Genomic DNA, 21,492 nt, shown 5'->3' on the forward strand with positions numbered 1-21,492 from the left:
CTTCCAGGGAAAAGAAAGTGTTAGTTTTGCTGTACTTTGCTTTGTCAGATCAAATCTGGAATATTGTGTTAAATTCTGGATGTCACGGTCTAGAGAGAACATTGTTAACTGGAAAATATCCAGACCAGCCAAAATAATGAAGGGCCCTGTGAGGATCAATTGACAGCCTAGGAATGTTTAGTCTTTAGAAGACTCAGAAGAGACATTATTTCTATCTTAAAGAATTTGAAGGAATATTGTGAAACTGAGATAAGATTTATTCTCTTGAGCACCACAAGGCAGAACTGTAGTGCTAGTGTTTGGAAGCTGCAGAGAGACAAATTTATGATTGATATAAGGAAAAACTTCCCATTTATTAAAACTATTCATTATCATTGGGAAAGAGTGGGTTCTCCCACATCAGAGGTTTTCACACAGAGGCTAAATGACTCTAAATGAATCCAGTATGAGAATTTTTTTTATCTTTTTACTCTGGGGTGGAATATATAGCATTCAGTGTCTGTTCTGAGTCAAATTCTGTCACACAGTGTAATTTAGTTGTGTAGTTTCTCATTAAATCAAAGAAACTAACTGGAATAGAGCCTACCGTTACATGAAACCAGACTCTTCATTTTGTAAATGTAGCAAGAGCTTCCATAGCCCTCCCACAAAGATCACTGTACTATGCAGTACACTTCCTATATTTTTTTTTTAAGTATGGAATCTAAAGGAAGTGGAAGTTAAACTATTATCTGGAGGGTTAAAAGACATAGCTAGAAAAGACTGGGGAGATGACAACAGCAGCAACAACAACAACAACAAAGAAATAGGGCCAGTTTTTCCTGAGTGACTGAGTGAGTTAGCTATATTTTTTAGAGAGCCCAGAGATGCATGATGACAGAAGTGAGTATATCTTGTATCTTGTGAAGAAAGAGTAAGAGCATTTTTGAGAGGCAGCTTTTAATTCCCATCCTGTGAGAGTTTGAATGCATTTTCATCTATGGAAAAGTCAGCAATTGTAATTGATGGTTACAGGGGACTCTGGCTATAATCGTGCTCATAGTTGATACATTGAGGAACTATTTAAGTATGCTTTTGTATTGTATATTAAACTGTTAATAAATAGTTATAGCTGGCAGTATTGGTGTTTATTTAAACTTTTAGGAGTAGGGGGGTTGAGAAAAAGAGAGAAAGTTTCTGGGAAAAATGTTTCTCTAGTTTATTTTGTAAACTGAGATAGGGCCTGAGACCTAATTGATTGATTAATTAGAAATATTATGCATTAACTTATGAAGAAATATTAAAACATACCCTTCGGTTGATTAAACCAAGAGATGAACATTAAAATGGAAATGAGTGAGTAATACTTTGAAAAAGAGGAGTGACCACATGGGGAAAGGTTTAAAACCTGTTACATATACATTTGTAAAGAAACTTAAAACTTAAAAGAATATAAACTTAAAAGAAGAGAATGTGTTGATAGTCTACTAAATGATATATAGGGCAAGAGCCTATATGTAGTTTGACCCAAGCCCCTCCTGTTGTCAAATATCATTTTCCCTGATGTTTCCACCTCTTAATCTAGCTATAGAGACCTTTCCTATGTCTGGTCCCAGAAGAGAATGAGTCCTTGAGAGAATTCTTTGCTAAACTATTCCTTATGGAAAGAAATGATGCTATATTCATCTGGGAATATCTTCTCAGATTGTTTTCATTGCCTTATTATGTATTTCTGTTCCAGTTCTATTTTTTTTTATTCTTATTTTTTGACTAGGTGAGGTAGCAAGGTAAACAACTGAATCAACCTCGTCGTCAATTAACTTCAGAAATTCCCAGGTTTTGAACTGGGTAAGCCAGTGAGCAAAGGTAGATAAATTGCTCTCAAAGTCCCCAGTATTATGTGAAGATCCAGAGTGTGTGAGACCTGACAGGCTACATATACATGGAAAGAAAAATATCTAGGAGTCAGGAAAGAACTAGACCTTACAGGTCAGTAAATAAAAAAATAATGGTAGACAAGTCACCCTAACTCTGTAAAACTCAATGTCCTTGACTGTAATATACATATACATAGAAATACATAATGTGTATATATATATATATATATATATATATATATATACGTAGAAATAAATGTGTATATATATATACATAGAAATATATAATGTGTATATATATATACATAGAAATATATAATGTGTATATATACATATATATATGTATATATATATGTACATATTTATATATATATATATATATATATATATATATATATATAAAATTGTACTTACCATAGGAAATCTCTGAATATAAAACAATTTTGAGCTTATTTTCTCCCTGTATTCCCAAAGAAGCATACAAATTACATGCAGGAGCATGAGAAAATATTTCCTATAGAGCTCTGTACTATTACCATTGTTTTCCCCCTTAAAACAGATCAGTACCTGACTCACAGGGGGGGAAAAACAGTCCTATGAATAACCAGGAAACAGTCTGAGTAGTAGTGAAGGGATGCAAAAGATGTGGTAAAGAAAAAAAAAACTTCTCCATTTCTGAAACACTTAAAACAGCTAGGCTCAGTAAGAAAATCATCATACAGTTATAGGAGACTGTCACTACTTCTATATTCTTTACCATGTTTCATTTCATATTTATTTGACTTTAATACAAATATCAGAGTTCAAAGAGACATGAAAGATGATCTGGTCTAATCTGTATCGGAGTAGACATGCCTTCTGTAAAATCTCTGACAGTTGATCATTCAACCTTTGCTTGATGACTGAGGGGGAATTCACTAGCAGCATTTTGAACTTTCAGAAAGCATTAATTATTTAGGAGTTTTTCTTCATATCAAGCCTAAAGCTACCTCTCTGAAACTTCTGCCCTGTTGAATATTCATAGTTCTATTCTGTGTGGTCAAGTGTAACAAGTTTCTCTTCTATATGATAGCCCTTTAAATATTATTATTTTCCTCACCACACATCTATCTGATAAAAAAAAAAATTATACTTTTCTGAAGGCTAATCCAGGATCACTGTTTTGGGAGCCCTCTGCTGGATACTCTCTAGCTTATAAACGTCCTTCCTAAATGTTCACTGCAAACTGAACAAAATATGCCCCAGTTGCAGTCTGATAGGGGCAGGGTTTGGTGTCCTATCATTTCCCCTGGCCTAGACAGTGGCTTTCTTAATGCAGTCTAAGATTGCATTAGTTTTCTTAACTGCCGCATTGTGCTTGGTGGTCAACACCGAACTTGGCAGTCACTAAAACTCTTAGGCCTAACATCTTATTTTCCTTTCTTATACTTCTGAAATATTTTCCCCCTAATGCAAGTATGATAATTTAAATTTATCTATATAATTTTTCCTCTTAATTTGATAAGTATGCCATATATTCTTTTCGGTACAGGTCACTGATAAAATTACTGAACAATAGAAGTCTAAGCATAGGTCCTTGTAGCACTCTGTGGGAGACCACATTACAAGATGACTTCAATCTGACTATTCAACTAGTTCCAAATCTACATAAATATGCTCAAATTTCTTCTTATTTCTGACAGGAATAGCATGAGAATGTTTTTTAAATGCTTTTTAAGATTTTTAGATACATACATCTATGTATTTTTTTGTATGCATACATACTTACACTTATATACGCATTTTATATATATATATATATATGTATGTATGCACGCATACACACACACACACACACACACACACACACACACACAGAGGAGTCCCATGAGCTAACATGCTAATTATCCTGTCAGAAAGAGGAAATAAGGTTAATCTGACATGACCTTTATGGTACTGTTCTGGGTATTCATGATCACTGCTTCTTTTTCTCAATGTGTTTTAACCATCCCTTTGATAATAGGGTCTAGAATTTTTCAAGGAATTGAAGTCAAACTCATTGGCCTTCAGTGTGCAGATTTGATTTTCTATCCATTTTGAAAACTGGGATATTTGTCCTATACCAGTAACATAGTATATTTCCTGTTCTTCACAATCCAAAGATCATTGACAATGCCTTAGCAATCACTTTTTTAAAACAGTGACTTAAACTCATCAAGAACATCCAGGTGTTCTCCCTATTTTATCTTGAGGATCAACTCTCTTTTAGCCTGTTTTTGTTATCTCCTTTCCAGTACAAAGATTATTTTCATTGGCAAAGAAAGTAAGAGGTGATCTGGTCCACTTTTTCTCCTTTGTCCCTTATCATTCCCCTTTTTTCAGCCCCTAATGATGATCTTATCTCTTTTTTGTTCCTCTTCTTTTCTCTGTTAAAAAAAATCTCCAAAATTTTTCTTATCCCTAATTTTCCTCTATATACTTTGCACATTAGGAATATGTATGATATTATTGTTACAAAATATGCCACACATTTGTTTACATCTTGTGTCCTTCCTTTTTTCCCTGCTTCTTTACATGTCTTTTTAAAAATCGAATTTAGTTGCTGAGTTCCTTGTGTAGCAACATTAACCTTTTTTTTTTTTTTAACAAACCACTATTTTCCTCTTCATGTATGTATGCCTTCAGAATTTGATCCTTGAGAACTTTCCGTTCCCTCTGGACTAACTTTCTCTATAGAACTGTAGTCCATGAGATATTAACTACTTTTCCTTTGATCTCTTCAGAATCAGTTTTATGAAATATAGGGATATATATACACACATAAATACATACACACACACACATATCTTTTGTTTAAAAAAGTAATAGCTTTGTCAATGTATGTCTATTATTTAAATATGGGGTGTAGCGTGTTCAGGGAAGACTAGTATCTCTAGTGTGAGGGCTGCCAAGTCCTTTTTAGGGATGCTGTCATCCTTTGGTGTCCACCTGCTTCACCAAACTCTCACCTGTGGCTCCAAGAAGCTGTGGTCACACCTCGATAAGCTGTTTTGGCAGATGGGCTAAACACAGTTGAGGGTCTCAAACTCGTCGAAGAATTGTGGGAGGTTCACTCCAACCATGTGAAGATTCCTCTGAGGGAATGGACAGATGGGAACAATTTGTTCCAGGGGACATGCAGGTGGCAGAAGCAGGCATTGTAGAATGCTTAGAGCTTGGTTAGACTTTAAAGATACCAAGGTTATACACTGCATCTGAGCCATTGTCAGTCATCTTGACTTTTGTCTTGCCACTGGGCTTTAATGACTCTGGAAGAGAGAGTGAAGACTTGGAGACCATCATTAGCAATGTGCCAAAAGAGGACAAACTTATAATTCCAGGTGCCTTTAATGCCAGAGTAAGCACAAACTATCAGACATGGCAGGGAAGTCATTGGGAGGAATGGAGTTAGAAACAGCAGAAGCAGTAGTCACTTACCACTGAAGACTTGTGTTTATCATGACATTCTCATCACCAATTCTATCTTCCATTTACCTAAATGCAATAATAGTTGATGGATGAACCCTTGCAGTAAACATTGTCTTTTAACAGATTGTGTCATTGTAAGGAGAAGAGACAGAGAGGATGTGAGAGTGATGGAGGTGATGTGTGGCATAGAGTGCTGGACCAATCATAGACTTATCCTCTCCAAACTAAATATTCACATTTAACAAAAGCAGCAGCCCCAAGGCAAGATAACTACCAGAAGAGGTGATGTAAACAGACTAGAGCACTTCCCCAAATCTGAACAGTTCATTGCTAACTTGGAAGAAAAGCTGAGCTTACTCAGTGGAGCAGAAAAGGAGTGGACAGCTTTCAGAAATTTGGTGTTCCACATTTACTCATCTGGGCCAGAACACTTGCAAACATCAGAACTGGTTTTAACAAAAATGATGGGGAAATTCAGAACCTGCTAAATGAAAAACAAGAACTCCACAGGGTTTACCAGCAGGATAGTTTATCTGTCCTAATAAACCTGCGTATAAGTCCATCAAAAGTAAAGTACAAGTGAAACTCAGAGCTGCAGGATACTTGACTCAGTAAGAAGGCAGATGAAATTCAGTTTTATGTTCATAGTAACAATTTTATAATGCCATGAAGGCCCTTTCTGGGCCAAAAACCTATGTTGCACATCAGCTACTCAATGCTGATGAAACCACATTGATTAATGATAAGGACATGATCCTGGAGAGATGAGCTGAACACTTCTGTACTTTTCTCAACAGACTGTCACAATCAGTGCTGAAGCCATTGACTGTATGCCTCAGGTTGAAGTCAATCCCTCTCTAGTTGAATTTCCAGCTGAAGAAGAGGTTTTGAATGCCATTAGGCTCCAAGCACAAGCTTGGTCCTTTGATTTTTAGCATGATTTTTTAAAATGTTGTCAGACGCCTTCAATGAGGTTGAAAACACCATCAAGGTCAGCTACCACACTGACAGTAAATTATTTAACTTGAAAAGACTACAAGCCAAGAATACAGTGGAGTGAGAGTTGGTGTGTGACTTTCTGTTCACACACTTTTGTGCACTCGATGCAGCCTCTGAAGCTGAGATGCAACAGCGTGGATCTATTTTCTGCTGCTTGTGCTAATTTTGGCCTAACAAGTAACACCAAGAAAACACAGATTCTCCACTAGTCAGTACCACACCATCCATAAATGGAACTATAAGATATGTCAAATTAAGAAATTTTAAATGCTGTGGGTGAGTTCACTTCTCTTGTCAGTATACTTTCTAGGCATGTACACATAGATGAAGAGGTTGATGCACACATTGCCAGACCTAGCTCAGTGTTTGGGAGGCTCCAAAGGAAAATTTGGGAGAGAAGAGGTATTAGGCTGCCTACCAAATTGAAGGTCTACAGAGCTGTTGTTCTGACCTCATTGTTGCATGCCTGTGAAACCTGGACAGTATTCCAGTGCCATGGCAGGAAACTGAATTACTTCCATTTAAATTGTCTTAGAAAGATTTTAAAGATCACCTAGCCAGCTAAGGTACTGAACACTGTGGTTCTTTCAAGCATTCAAACTTTACTGCAGAGAGTGTAGCTCCCATGAGGCTGGCCACATTGTTCAAATACCAAAAGTACATTTTCCTAAAAGACTATTTTAAGGAGAACTCACATGGAGGTCAAAATAAGCAATACAATGACACTCTCAAGGTCTCTCTGAAGAACTTTGGAATCAACAGTGAGGCATGGGAGACACTGGCAGAGAACCACCCAGCATGGTATGCCCACATCAAAGAAGGTGCTGAACTCTATGGGCAAAACAGAATTGCAGTTGCTCAAAAGAAATGCGAAATGTGCAAATTTAAATATATGTCAACTCTGAATGTTCATATTAACTATTTCTGCCTATGTGTGGTAGAGCCTTCGAAGCTCATTTTTGTCTGATCAGCCATAGTAGAATACACTGTACCTTGCCTGCAACATAGGGATGTCATTTTAGTCCTCTTCATGAACAAAGGACAACAAGCAAGCAACCATTTAAATATCTACTTTATCATGCTATCAGTACTATATAATGGCTTGGTACCAGGATTGTTATCTGGTTTAAGGTTTTGGTGTTTTGTTTTGCTTTGTTTTTACAAATTTCCTCAGCTATTTCTTCTTTCTGTTCAAATGCTCTACAGTAAGTGTCAATGACAGTACTCCTCAACTTTTATCCAATAAAGTACACCAAGCTTACCCCCTCTATCCTATATGGCTATCCTTTGATGTCCTTTATGTCACCTTTCCTGCAAAGAGCCAAGATATTATGACATTTGAACTTGAAGCAGTTTTTATTGGAGAGCATGTAAGGAATAGGAAAAAGAAAATGACTGAAGACAGTGCATCTCATTCTGAGCTCCTTGGCTTCCAGAGTTGCAGTGGTCCATATCATATTTTTTTTAAAGACAGATGAAGTTCTAGTAGATTGATTGCACTGCTCTTGTGTTTTCTTGGGCCCCTTCACTCTCATTTTTATGAGGTGGGTACTTGCTGATACATTGTGAGCTTCCTTTACCGTAGCTGCAAGACCCGTTCTATCGCTTCCTCACATTTCTCTCTGCCCTGTTCTGAAGTTTCTGGTTGGTTCAACCACTTCTGACAGTTCCGGTTTTTAGCTATCATTATTATTAATTATTATTATTATTATTATTATTATTATTATTCTCTCTCTCTCTCTCTCTCTCTCTCTCTCTCTCTCTCTCTCTCTCTCTCTCTTTCTCTGTCTCTCTTTCTCCCTCCCTACTCTGTTTCCCTCGGGTATTTCTGGCATATGCTTTGCTTCATAATATGAGAATGAAGGTCTTTTCCTATTAGCACATTTTTTCTCCTGACTCCCTTCTTATAGGGTTTTGGTGCTAGGGAGGAAAAAAAGAAGTGTGGCAATACAACTGCTACTAGCTCTTGAATGTTTGCCATACACAAACACATACAGAGATATGTGCATATATATGCATACATATATGTATGTTTTCATTTGCATAGATAATAGAAGGTTGGCAGTATTCCAGTAAATCATTAAACTCCTTGTAGTTAACACACTTTGGTCTCTTCCCTTGGTAGGAGGAAACAAACCAACATAATCATGTGCATTCAGGGTATAATTACATTTGTGTAGGGATTTGCTTTCTATCTAAGCAGCAAGGGAGTGGTTCTGTCCTTGACTCTTTTATCTTTGGATGTCCCTGATCATGACAAGGTAGCATGGCCACAAAACAGAAGCAACAAAGTAGGCATTACAGTACATAATAATAGAAAATAATGTTTTCCCCACATTGCTGGGTGTATTCTTTGGGGGTGGCCAAGATGACTTCAGATGTCTTGGAGAATATAGGGGAGCAATGGAAGAAAATTATTATACTCTCCATCCACAAGAGTGTGGTTGCTAGTATTTTCTAAGATACAGTAGTGAGATTCAAACCCATTAAGATTTTAAAGTTGTTAAATAACCTTTCACACAATATCCTTTGGCTTTTTAATCAAGTTATTAGGATCTCTTGTAGTACATGCACACAGTAGTAATTCTTCATTTCCAAGCTATTTTTATATTACTTATGTCAACAAAGAATAAATTCAACATGAGGTAAAATTTAATGATTGCATTTTCCAAGGCAAAACATAATTTTCCAATACATTGTCTTCTATATAATGTCACTAACATATTTTTCTTAGTTTCCTTGTTTTGTTCAAACTATGATTTCAGTAGTATTGGACAGTGGTATCAATCTCAAATAGAAATGAGAGCCACCAAACAGTACATAAGGATCCCTGTGGATTACATATGGGTATAGAAAACTGCACATGTTTATACATATCTTTTTTTTCTATATCAACACATTAAAATCAAATAGAAACTATATTCCTTTCTATTTTGGTCCATACTCCAGAGTGTTGTTGGCACATGTGGCCTGAGTGTGTTTGACACCTTCGAAGTAGGGAACTTCTGTAGAAAAAACTCAGTCTACCATTACAAATAGACTGTTGCTCTGCCACTTACGTTTTTAGAGAGTTGCCAAACCCATTGATAGTTTAAAGACTTTCCCTGTGGTTTTAAAGACAATACTTGAACTCAAGTCTTTCTAACTCAGAGGCTGGCTTTTTATCCACTATATCACACTGCATCTCTAATGTCAGGTTTGGAAATCATTGGCATTGGAATTTGGACTTTTGTGTTCATAAAATTTGTTTGGATATAATCATCGTTTTGTCTTACTTGACTGTCAAAGTACACTGATGATGTTGAAAATTTATGCTATAATGGGTTGCACTATTTGGAATTCATTAGTTAAGAAAAAGAAAGAAGATTATTGGGTCTTTGGTGCAGTATAGATAGGTAATGTAACTTTTTCCTCCAATCATCCTTTGTAAAATAAATGCTTTATTAAGGATTTGAAAATATTTACATGTACCTTTTCTTACAGTAATCAAGTAGAGAATTACTTGAGAAGTATTGGTTTTGGGGGGTTATCTCCTTTAGCAACATTCATCTCAATAGGGTAAAAAAACAATGTAAATTTTCTGTAGTGTAGACATATTCGAATTACAACTATAATGAATGAATTTGATTGAAGTCCCACAAACATATGGAAGGTAATTTTAAAAATATTAACATATTCACATTAAAAAAAAAAACAAGCCAAGTAAAGTAAAGTTAAGCTTTGGTCTATGTCCATAGGAATATTTAAGTTAATGGAACATGGTGGTATCCACAGTTGACATGTAAGTCTGACCTCTAGTGGACAGTGCTAAAATTTGCTTTCTTGTGGAAAAATAGGCCAGTTGAAATTTCTCCTTGTACCTGCATTTAGAAGGATGGTAATGAATTAGATAGACCTAAATTAGGTTATGAATGACTTTCCCTTATCCAAGATTTGTTGGATTGCAATGCAGAAGTAAAAAGGTAAAGCAATGGTACTCTCAAACTAACTGACATTTCTGACAAGAAAGGTTGTCCTTGGCCTTGTTCCCCTCCCAACCCTCATTTCATCAGCAGGGGTAAAATTACTTTGAGACTCTGCCAATAAGTAATAAATAACACATAAATTCCAGGATACCCTTGCACTGTAGGGTGCCCTAATGTGTAATAATCCTTAGACTATTGAGTTTATAACTCATGACATCTGGCAGTTATTGAGCATTGTAATTCAGGTTGATCCCCATTCCTCATATGAGAGAAATATTGGAGCAATAACCAAAGATATTAGGGAAGTGTGGAATAACTGGAAGATGCTCGTGAGGCTGGTTACCCTTATGAAATTTTTCACAAAGCTAATGCTTTGAGATAGAGCTTAATAAAATAGGAAGAAAATAGTAATCCATTTGGAGTCAAATCATAGCACCACATTAATATTCATTTCATATCTACATATCCATAATTAAGTCTGATAGATGCAAATAGTCAACAAATATAAAATAGATATTATTTCCTAAAATCTGAGTATTTAAAAATAATAATACGTGTGTGTAGCTTTATTTTCCCACTTTCCCTTCAGATCTCAAACATTCATTGTCTTTAGGGTAAAGAGACCAGAAAGGAGATGGATAGAACAACATAGAACAAAATGAGGCAACTAGAATAGTTATTTCAAGTCTCCTGACAGACCTACTTCTACTGTACAGCTTTGATGCTTTGACCATAGACTAGGGACTCATGGGATGTAGACCAGATTGAAAAATTAGAAACAGACAGATGGTTATTTGTAATAATCATGTAAATGTAAATCCTATAAAAATGTTGTGGGATTTTGAGGTGTGGATAGGTGTGTTTAGAGGCCAAAAGCTGATGTAGGGAAAAAATAAGGTTACAGTTATATTATGAGGTTTGGAATAATTTTATTGTGTTGCCCACCAACCTGTGTAGCATTATTAGATCTCTTTTCAATAAACATATGAAAGAATGAATTCCTTTTCCTTATAATGCCTATAGTTTATGAGTTTCAGTTTGACCAGGGCTGGAATTAGGCCTAAACTGGCAGGTGCTAGGAGACTAGTTGCCTTGATAGCCAAATCTATTTTTTAAAGACATTTTTTGTTTTGCAATAGAGCAGGTGCGTTGCCTCGAAAATTTTTATCTTAATACTGACATTTTTATATACAATCAGTATCAATTGATGTCTTCCAGTATATCAGTCTCTGCATGATAATTCAAAGATATCTGTCTTATTTGAACAGTTTCAAGGACAACAGTTCTTTTAAGGGTGAAAATGACACTAATAAAACTTTAATTAATCTCAGTCCACAACCTTCTCGTAAACTTTTGGATATGGAATGCATATCACTGTCAAATATTAGACCCCTGGCTTCTCAGGGAACATATCTTCCAAATGCTAAAGCAACATGCCAAATGCTGGCTTCTTAACTATGACCCAAAGGAAATGTTTGCCAGACACAGCAATCAGATCTGTCATGGTCAGATGTCACTGGTTTTTTGTACCACATGTGACACACGAGTTTATGAATCATCCCCAAAATCTCGCCCTCAAGGGGATGTAGGCATGACCAACTTTATATAGAGTATATGATAGTTTCCACACATCTTCATTGCATTCCTTATCAAGTTTTAAATGTTAACTGAACACATAAAGATTTTTTTCTCTGTGTGGTATTTGATATTATGGTGGGGATGAAGGCAAAGCAGGGCCATAAAAAAATACTAAAATAAAGAATTAATCAGTCATTTTTGATTTTGCCATTCCCTCAACATGATTTTTCTCCACTTTAGTAAAACAGAATTTTCATAATACCAGGGATTGAGTTTGAACAAGGCACTGATAATATTATTTATTTTGCCTTTTTTTCCTGATCTATCTGGATAATTTGACATGTAAATTAGCTTGTACAAGTGGATCTTTTCACCTCCTTAATCAGGGCTGAGCATGTCTCACTCTGGAATTCTTTTGGTGTTGGTTGGAGATGTTCCAGAATATCAGCTTACACAGCAGGAGAAGGTTGTCTACTCACCGTGTCAGAACTCTCCAGTCACCCTCCTGTGCAGAAGAAATCTCCAGAGATTTATTTCCTGAGGATGATTTGTATACATTCACATTGTAACTAGTTAATCCTAATTATTCTGGATACAATGTACAAGCTCATACTGACTTGTACTGTATTGGTTTCTAGAGAATGAAAGTGTTTTATAAAATAATTCTTTCATACCATACTAAATAAAAGTTTCAGAAATATTCTGAATTTTTTGTTCTTTCAATCTTTAAGATTAGTTATGGCCCATGAACTAATTGGTACTGCCTTTATTTTCCAGTTAAGTGTGAACTCACATAACATGTTCTTTACCTAAAGATTTCTGAATTTCTTAATACTACTTATGATTTATGACCAAGAAATGAGTACAAAAAATTACAAAAGCTTTAAAAAACCATTTAAAATACCATTTCTTCTTCAAAATACATTTTGAAGTATTTTTATATTCACATGATTATTAATCAACCTTATAGATGGCTTTACCAACTCCATCAACCACTTCAAAGGTCCTAGCAAATCGTCTAGTTCTAGCATAACTTCCTCTATGCATTGAGACACAAAAACCACAGGAAATATCTTGTACATGAAAACTGGGATATTATCCTCATTTTTTTTTGGCTAATACATAGAGGTTAAGGGTACAAATTTTCCCGACTTAGCTTATTCAGTATATAATGGCATTTTCTTAGATAATGTAAAATCATGTTTCAGAACCTGAAGAGACTTTGGAAATTATGTAGTCCAACATGCTCATTTTATAGATGTGAAAACAGAGACTCATAATGATTAATTGGTCTCCTGAGTTAACCCCAAAAAAGGTACTGGCTGAGTCAGAAGACCTGAATTAAAATCCAGATATCCTTTGAATTCAAGTCTTCTAGCTCAGTCCAATGCCTTTTCCTGTATAGCACCCTGTTTCTTATATCTGGAATTGATTCTGTGTTACTATTGGATTCTAAATACAAAAAGATATCAAATTTAACTCATAATCATTTTAATGAAATTTCTGAAAGCACTTTGAAAATAATAACAGTGATATACAAAGGCAAGCATTTTTATGAGGTTCAGCTGTGTCTTCTAGTTGAATTTTATGCTTATCCTGACCTAGCTGCTCCTTTGAGTATGTGTCTAGGATTGCTAGTTTTGTAATCCATCAAAAGAGATGATGTGGCTTATTATTATTAGTTCTTGGTCAAGAACAGCCTTTCTACCTGCCTTCCTTGATGGTGCCTTTATGTTTTTTCAATCTGTTTGTAGAAGGGAATAGATTACTCAGGTACTTTCATGGATTTGTGATCTCATCCAGGTGGCTAATCCATAACCTAATGGAACTCATAATCTGTCTGTGCCTTCTCATCCTTTGTTACTCTTGTGTACATCATTTCTTAGCAAATCTCCTATAGATTACATAGCTGACATTATGGAATCTTTTCTCTGGGTTTTTTGGTATTTCATGGTTATCAAAATTCAGTACTTGGCCATCCATCTCTGTCCATATGACTGGCCTTTTTTTTTTTTTGGTCCTATATATCTTCACCTTACCTTTCATGTTTGATCATAATTCATAATTGGTAACACATTGCAAACTGATTTTACCCATCATAGTGTTTCTATTGCCCCTTTGGAGCCTGTGATTTTGATTCTTAAAAAATCATAGCTTTCCATGATTCACGGTTATAAAGCTCACTAGAAGAATATCAGTGTTTAAAAGATGGATTTATTAAACATGAATCAATCCTGGGATTATTGAAAACACTTCAAAGTTTCCCCATTGCAGTATTACCACCATTCTACTTCTGGCCTTCATCAACTTACATCAAGATTACTTGAATAGCCTTCTTATTTGCTTCCATGCCTTTCAACTTTTCCCTTTCCAATTCATCTGCATAACAGCTTTATGTTAATCTTTCTAAATATTGAGAAACTGGGGTACTGTGAAACACAGATGGTCATGTGTCCAGTGTAAAGAACTGGAGTGAGGAGCTAGCTGATTTCGCCAGTATTTCTGACAGGGTACTTAAGCTCTCAGAAAGAAGGGAGAAATGATTATACTCTACTGATTAATTTCTGAACTTAGATCATTTTCCATCTGCATGGCTTGTCTAAGATACACACTAAGTGAACTAACTTCTAATTATTTCCTTTCCAACTGCATTTCATAATCCAGAAAATATGCATCTTTCATTTTTTTTTTCTTCATGAATTGCAGGGCTGATCTCTTTCAAGTGGCTGTGGATATCACTGATATGGACACTTTAGTGTTCTGGGGCTTGATGAAATCATTGTAATGCGATCCACAAATGGGAGCTTTTGGAAGACTTGGAAGTTTTCTAGGGTCTAGATTACTATAATTTCTTGTTGCACAACATTCCATTCTTCTTATGAAGTACATGCTTCCAAAGACACTGAGTATAATACCGTAGTAACAAGATCAAGGCTTTTCTTCTCTCTTGTCCTGAATTACATTACACAACTGGTTCTATGATCTTTATTTTATTAGTAATAACATTAGTGTGCATGGGAGAGATTTAGTAAAGAAAAGAAGTATAAGAATAAGAATGGGGAAAAGAAGGAAAACAAAGTGAAAATCAGGGAAAAGACTCAAGGAAGTTGATACTCAGTGACAGGCTAAGAAAAGAACTTGTTCTGAAAGTATTTTTGACTCTCACACTTACCACATCTGTTAACTATTGTTCATAATTGGGACTGAATGATGGCACATACTTTCAGTGGGTGAATTTATTCCTACTCCAGCTCAAATTTGTTCAATGTAGTTCCATTCAACAAACATTTATTAAATGCTTGTTATGCCCAAAGTTTCTAGTGGTATCAAGGTAAAGAATGAAAAAGCTTCTGCCCTCAAGGCTAACCAGACCATTCAGTATATGTGTGTGTGTGTGTGTGTGTGTGTGTGTGTGTGTGTGTGCGTGTGTGTGTGATGTGCCTAGTCATACAAATGTGTCATGTGCTAGAAATGATTCCTACTTTTCAGGGCTTCCAAGATGGTAATTGTGGGGAACAAGATGTTATCTACCACTAGTAATGGATTGAGGGACATTATATATGATGGGCACTGTGATGGAGATACAAGTAAAAGTAAGCAAGACAGTCCCTAACCTCAAGGAGCTTAAGACACCAATAAGAGATAATTAAGGGAGTGGGGGGGGTGTAGGGGAGGAAGAAAGAGGGACAACTGCAGCAGCATGGTTTTTAAAATGACTGAAAAGTGACTTAGAGTCTTGGTTCTAGAGAAGATACAGCAAAATCTAACCTATCAGGGCTCAGGGCTCCAGGAATGGAGTCTAAGGTTCTGGTGGGAGGAGGATGAGGAGTAAAAGGAAGGTGTTTAGACTATAGGTGACATGGATTGGAAATGTCTAAAAAGTAACGTGGAATACTGGTTCCAGGTTAGATAAGGCAAAAACTTACACAATGTTTTCTAATTTACTTAATGTTAGCTAGCAAGGGAGAGGTGAAGGATTTTATCTATAATTCCAGATATAAGGCTTTTGAGGAATGGATGGGGAGACATTCTTGGCTGGTGTTAGGTATAAAAGCAAAAGGCAAGGCACAATTAACACTTACAGGATATATGCCAATTATCTGGCTAGTGTCAGGAGAATAACCTTGGTTTGTTCTTACAAGTGAGAAATCAAAGGCCTTACAAAATGCTTTTCTTCTGAGTTAATATCTGTGAAAAGCTAACACTAATTCCATAGGGTAAGAGAAAGAAAATTTACATACACAAAGAACCTTGAAAGGAGGCATACCCTTCATTTATTAATATGCAGGTATACAAATGTGTCTATACATGTATGTATCCTATAGTAAGCATTAATTTATAATGATTGATTATAGTAAGTACTGATTTATTAATATTTCTCAGAGTAAAGAATAAAACTTGTGGTTACAAAACTTTAAAAAGTAAAATCATATCTGTATACACATAGGAAAAAGGATTATAAAACCACAGAGACCAGATATTGTAAAAAGCACTGGAGAAGTTCAAGGTTAGTCGACCTGTCACAGTCATGGCTGACAAATCTTAGTTTGGCCCACGTATGGGTATTTTTGTATTAACATTTCTAGAAGATTTTATCATTCTTATGGCAACTTTAAATTGATGTTTTTCATTTATCTATTTATGCATTTATTTTGGGTTTTGTCTCTCTAGATAACCTGAAATAAAGAGAATGATATGAAGTGACAAATAAAAGTAAATTTCTAAACACCCATGCAAGCGCTAGAGTATTTTATGAATTGTGGAAGTATGTAGTCCTTAGCTGTATCATTGTCTACCCTCTACTTCAGACATGAGTAGTCTGCAAGCATGAAATTACTGTGGATGTTGGTTTTCTTGGCTTCATTTGCAAATGGAAATCTTTTTTCCGTAATTGCCACAAACATATGTTCTATTGCTAAACAGTAGCAACCCATGCCTTCCATCTTGTTGTGCTGCTATAGTTTTCCATGTTATTTGTTTTTATCTTTGTTTCCTAAGTCAAAAGATGCTATTTTCAGTAATTTGTATTGTTGTGGTCAAAATGGAATTGTACATAAGAATGATTTGTATTAATTATAAGTAGCTTTTGAGTTGCTTTTTGGCATGTTTTTGTTAGGAAACCAATTCTAAAGACAGTTTCAACTTGCCAGATGTGCCATTTTGGAACAATTTGGGTCCCTGCCAAAACACCATTTGTTGCCAGTCTCAGATATTGTAAGAGTACTCATCACCCTGTTACCATGTTTTTGCACTTTTTAGCATTGCATAAATAGGCAGCTGTTTAGGTATTAGAACACAAATTAATCACCAAAGCATAGAGAATTTACCTGATTGACAAACACATTATAACCCCACAACTGAATATCACATTTAAATGTACACATGTCTCAGCCCATTTAGAAACAAACTTTTATGTATATCAATCACACATTCTTGCCTAGAAGTTGAGAGGACAGAAAATCAGTATTTCTGAGTGTTAAGCTTTAATATGTTTTAGCTTCAAAAGCAGTAAATTAACTCTATTTATATGATGAGAGAGACTAATTTGTGCTAAAGTTTTCTTGATTGTTCCTTCAGTGGGAGACTTTCTAATCTTTAAAAGGGTTATGACTTCATTAAGATGGAAAACTCTGTTAAAGGATATGTAGCAGAAAGGCAAGAAGGAGAAAACCCTAAAATTCTCAATTGTCTCTCTGGAGCTATTTTCAGGAGATGAACATTTATTTATTTGGAGAATGTCAATTAACCCAGAGACTTAGACCAGTGAGTAGGGATCAGAGGAAATAGATATCATTATAGGACACTGAAGCTAGTTAATTTACCTAAGTCCCAATTTACATGAGTATAATTTACTTAATAAACTAATTCTTTGCTTAATTTTGTTTCCAGACAGCTTTTATCAGTCATGAGCAATTTCCCCCCCCCCTTTATCCACTGGAATACCAAACTTGTCAAGGCTAGAAGAATATTAGCAAATAGGGAAAAATAGATACAGTCATGACATTAGGCCTATTAACTTGACTACCTTTCATAACTGTTAATTTTAAAATTTAGATCTTTTTTAAATAAAATTACTACTTGCCTAATAAAATTGCAAATCTTCAATCCAGTAAGGAATGAATCACTTTTTCAGGCAGTTCACCTGCCCAGAAGAAAAAAAGAAAAAAGGAAACCTGAAAAGATGTAGGTGACAGTTGGAGAGTCAGGCATGCCAGATTTTCAGAGGTTACAACTGAGGTCCAACCTGCTGTTCTCCTTAATGAAAAGAGGGAAATGTCAGCCTGACAAAACTGCTATAAGGGATATCCCTCCTCTGCATGTCACGCTGTCCAGATGTCACTTGGCAGGTGGAATTACAGAATGGATGAAAATGAAGGCCTGTATATGTGGGTGCTAGTATGTTAAAATGGTGAACAATTAATCTACCTTCAGAAGTTCAATGAAAATAACACCTATCCCATCTGTATTCATGTCATAAGAAAGGTGCCTCATAGAGCTCTCTTGATGCTTGCCTCCACTCTGAGTTTTAAAACATAATTAAAATGTTTTCTGGAGTTTTTTCTAATGTTAACAGCCAGAGCAATGATTTGCTAATGATAATCACCTGGAAACTTTTCTGATAAATAAAATAACTCAATAAACACATTCTGCTTATGCCTCAGCATGTGAAAAATCACTGTCAATCAGATTTTTGCAAACAAGAAAATTCATTTTCTTTCCTCAGTATTAAGAGATGACTTCCGGCAAAATCCAACAGATGTTGTTGTGGCAGCCGGAGAGCCTGCCATCTTGGAATGCCAGCCTCCCCGAGGACATCCAGAGCCCACCATCTATTGGAAGAAAGACAAAGTTCGAATTGATGACAGAGAAGAGAGAATAAGTGTGAGTCAAGCTGAAATGACAGTTTATAGCTAATGTATATCTAGATTGTATAAAGACAAATGTTGTATACCAGAACTTATCTCTAACAAATTACTTTTCATTATGTGTATAAAATCAACATGAATCTCCATATTCCTTTTAAAATTTCAATGGCAAATCATTCCTTACCAATTAAGAAGTGAGAAATATTTAGAAAGTACATGAACTGAAAAAAAATTGTTAGAAAATTATTTGTTTTAGTTTGGACCTGTTATTTTATCAGTGTGGGGAGTACTTTATCTCTAAACTTCATTCTCTGATACAGATTTACAACTCATCTTTATGGTCTTAAAGAATTGCAGGGGCACTGAGAAATGAGTGACCTACACAGTGTCACACAGCTTATATGTAGCAGAGATAATACTTACAGCTAGGTATTCCTAACTCCAAAGTTGGTCCTCTCTCCGTTAAACTACTCTGTGCCTTATAAAATGTTAACATTTATGATGAAGAAACTTTCAGTCATTTTTTTCTTAAATTAATTTTTCCAGATAAATTTTTATGGCATTTTTATGTAAATAAATTAAAATAAAATATTTCAAATATTTTTAAAAATTTCTGTTTTAACTACTTAGCTATTTTTTATGCATGAGAAAAATCCATATTTGTAAAATGAAAAAAAGACTGACCAGGTCCAAATCATTTATTGTATTTTATTGAGTTGACTCACCTGAAGATTTCCTGAAAACAGTGTTATTAGACACTATTTAGTATAAATCTTATGCTTTAAAGTGGAATTTCATCTAACTTAATCTTTTCCTTTGATTGAATTTGGGGATCAGATATAAGCACTCAGCCATGTCACTGGGCCTATGGCATGGTCATCTTTCATTTTTTAACAGGCAGATTTTTCTTATACGTAGGTTATGACCATATGACTGAATCAGATCCAGGAACCATAAAGATAATAAAGCTTAGTATTCTTACTCTGGCTGTCTACGTTGATGGAATCTACATTGCTAAAGGGAGTTTGGTTCCCAGTAAATGTGGAATATAGAAAAAAATGGTTCGCAATCATACAAGAGTGCTTGATAAAATATTAATAAATAATATTTCCTGGGAAATTACAGTGTATGATGTAGAGAGGCTATAGAGAAGATACTTAGTGGACATACAGAAATAAAGAGTAATTGGGATAGCTGATAAGAGTTTATTTAGGCATCAAGTTAAGTGGGAGAAAGTCTAGATGTGGGTTCTAACTATAGAGGGTCTATTCCAAGGCACTTGAACACACAGGTAAGATGTATTTTGTAATTTTGTCCTTTGGTGCATTTCTAATATACATTTTGAATTATTCCTGATTCATATGAAGACTGGGCAGTGAAAAGTAAGATATCTGTATTTCCCCATAAATTTTCTTAAAGGATCTGCCCAAAGGATCTTTCTATAGAGGATCCTCTTGTTCGGCACTCAGACTCTCCAAGTGTTCTCTGTCATCCTTAGCATATGACTGACTCACCTCCATATTTGATCTTAAAAAGCAAAAATAATATGCTGATAATGATTTGAATATGATGTAAGGATTTTAATATATTTCTATAAATATGAATATTTTATTTGAAACAGATCCGTGGTGGAAAACTGATGATTTCAAATACTAGAAAGAGTGACGCAGGCATGTATACCTGTGTTGGCACAAATATGGTGGGAGAAAGAGACAGTGATCCAGCAGAACTGACCGTCTTTGGTAAAGACATCTTTTAAAATTATTAATTATTTTTGTCATAGATTGTAAACATTTAATCTAATAAGAAAGTACCAGGATTGCTAAGGTTAGTTCACAAATTGTAGAAAATATTTTTTTGGCTTGTCTGCAATTTGAATGACTGATAAATTAGGTAATGGTTATGCTATTTAACTGACGTTGTGTTTCAGATTTAACCTGAGATCCCTGATTAAAAGAACCTGAAACTTTAAAAACTTGCTTTATATTCTGTAACTTTGGCATTTATAATTTTTGGCCTACACATTTATCAAATATTTGAGAGAGTAGTTTGGTTAGGTGGAAAAAGGACTGAATTTAAAGTCAGACTAATCAATTCAGGCTCTGCCTGTAGAACTATGGGCAAGTCACCCAAATCTCTTTTGTGATTATTTTTCTCATTTATAAAATGAGGGAGTTGGATTAGTTTATCTCTTAGGTTCCTTCTTGGTCTAAAATTTTATGATTTTATATTTGGGTTTGGGGTGACCATTTTAGCTACCATATCTTTTTAAAAATGAATTTTATGTCTAGTAATGGGAAAATAGAGGGATGGAAAATCTAAAGGAGTTGTATATTCTGTTCATCTGTAAGAAAACAAAAATTAAGACATTTCTTCTTATATTTAATTTGCATACAATATGGACTTTTTGTAACTATTTAATATTTTATATACTGTAGTTAAATAGAAATTTATTTGTGTTCATAAGACATATTTTGGTTTTAAAGTTGTCAGGGCTTAATTGAGTGATCAGAAACCAGGCAAACATTCCCATTTATGATTAGGCATTGATTATGAAGCAAACAAACATGAAGCGGGGGGCAGAAGTGCTATAAAAGTTGATATACCTTTTGAATTTTCCTAGTTGAGTCTTGAGTAATATGTAGTAATTAAGTTTCAGGGATCATTGAGGGATCATCATGTGAGGAGATGAGAATTTGGGCCCCAAAGTTCAGAACTCAGGTAGCAATTTCAAAGAGTCTAATTTAGGCTTTGTGTCAAGAAAAACAGGGAATGGGATGC

The 21,492-nt window shown here is 35.1% G+C and overlaps 1 protein-coding gene across 1 annotated transcript in view; it reads left to right on the top strand.

Annotated features, from left to right (window-relative positions):
- Positions 1–21,492, top strand: part of ROBO2 (roundabout guidance receptor 2) — a 709,376-nt gene that overhangs the window by 455,614 nt on the left and 232,270 nt on the right. The window contains exons 3-4 of the mRNA XM_078147421.1: positions 18,570–18,727; positions 20,333–20,453. Of these exons, the coding sequence (XP_078003547.1) occupies positions 18,570–18,727; positions 20,333–20,453 (279 nt within the window). The remainder of the gene's footprint in view (positions 1–18,569; positions 18,728–20,332; positions 20,454–21,492) is intronic.

Source organism: Phascolarctos cinereus, unplaced genomic scaffold (assembly GCF_003287225.1).
Source record: "Phascolarctos cinereus isolate Bilbo 61053 unplaced genomic scaffold, phaCin_HiC Scaffold_7;HRSCAF=346, whole genome shotgun sequence".
Lineage (NCBI taxonomy): Eukaryota > Metazoa > Chordata > Mammalia > Diprotodontia > Phascolarctidae > Phascolarctos > Phascolarctos cinereus.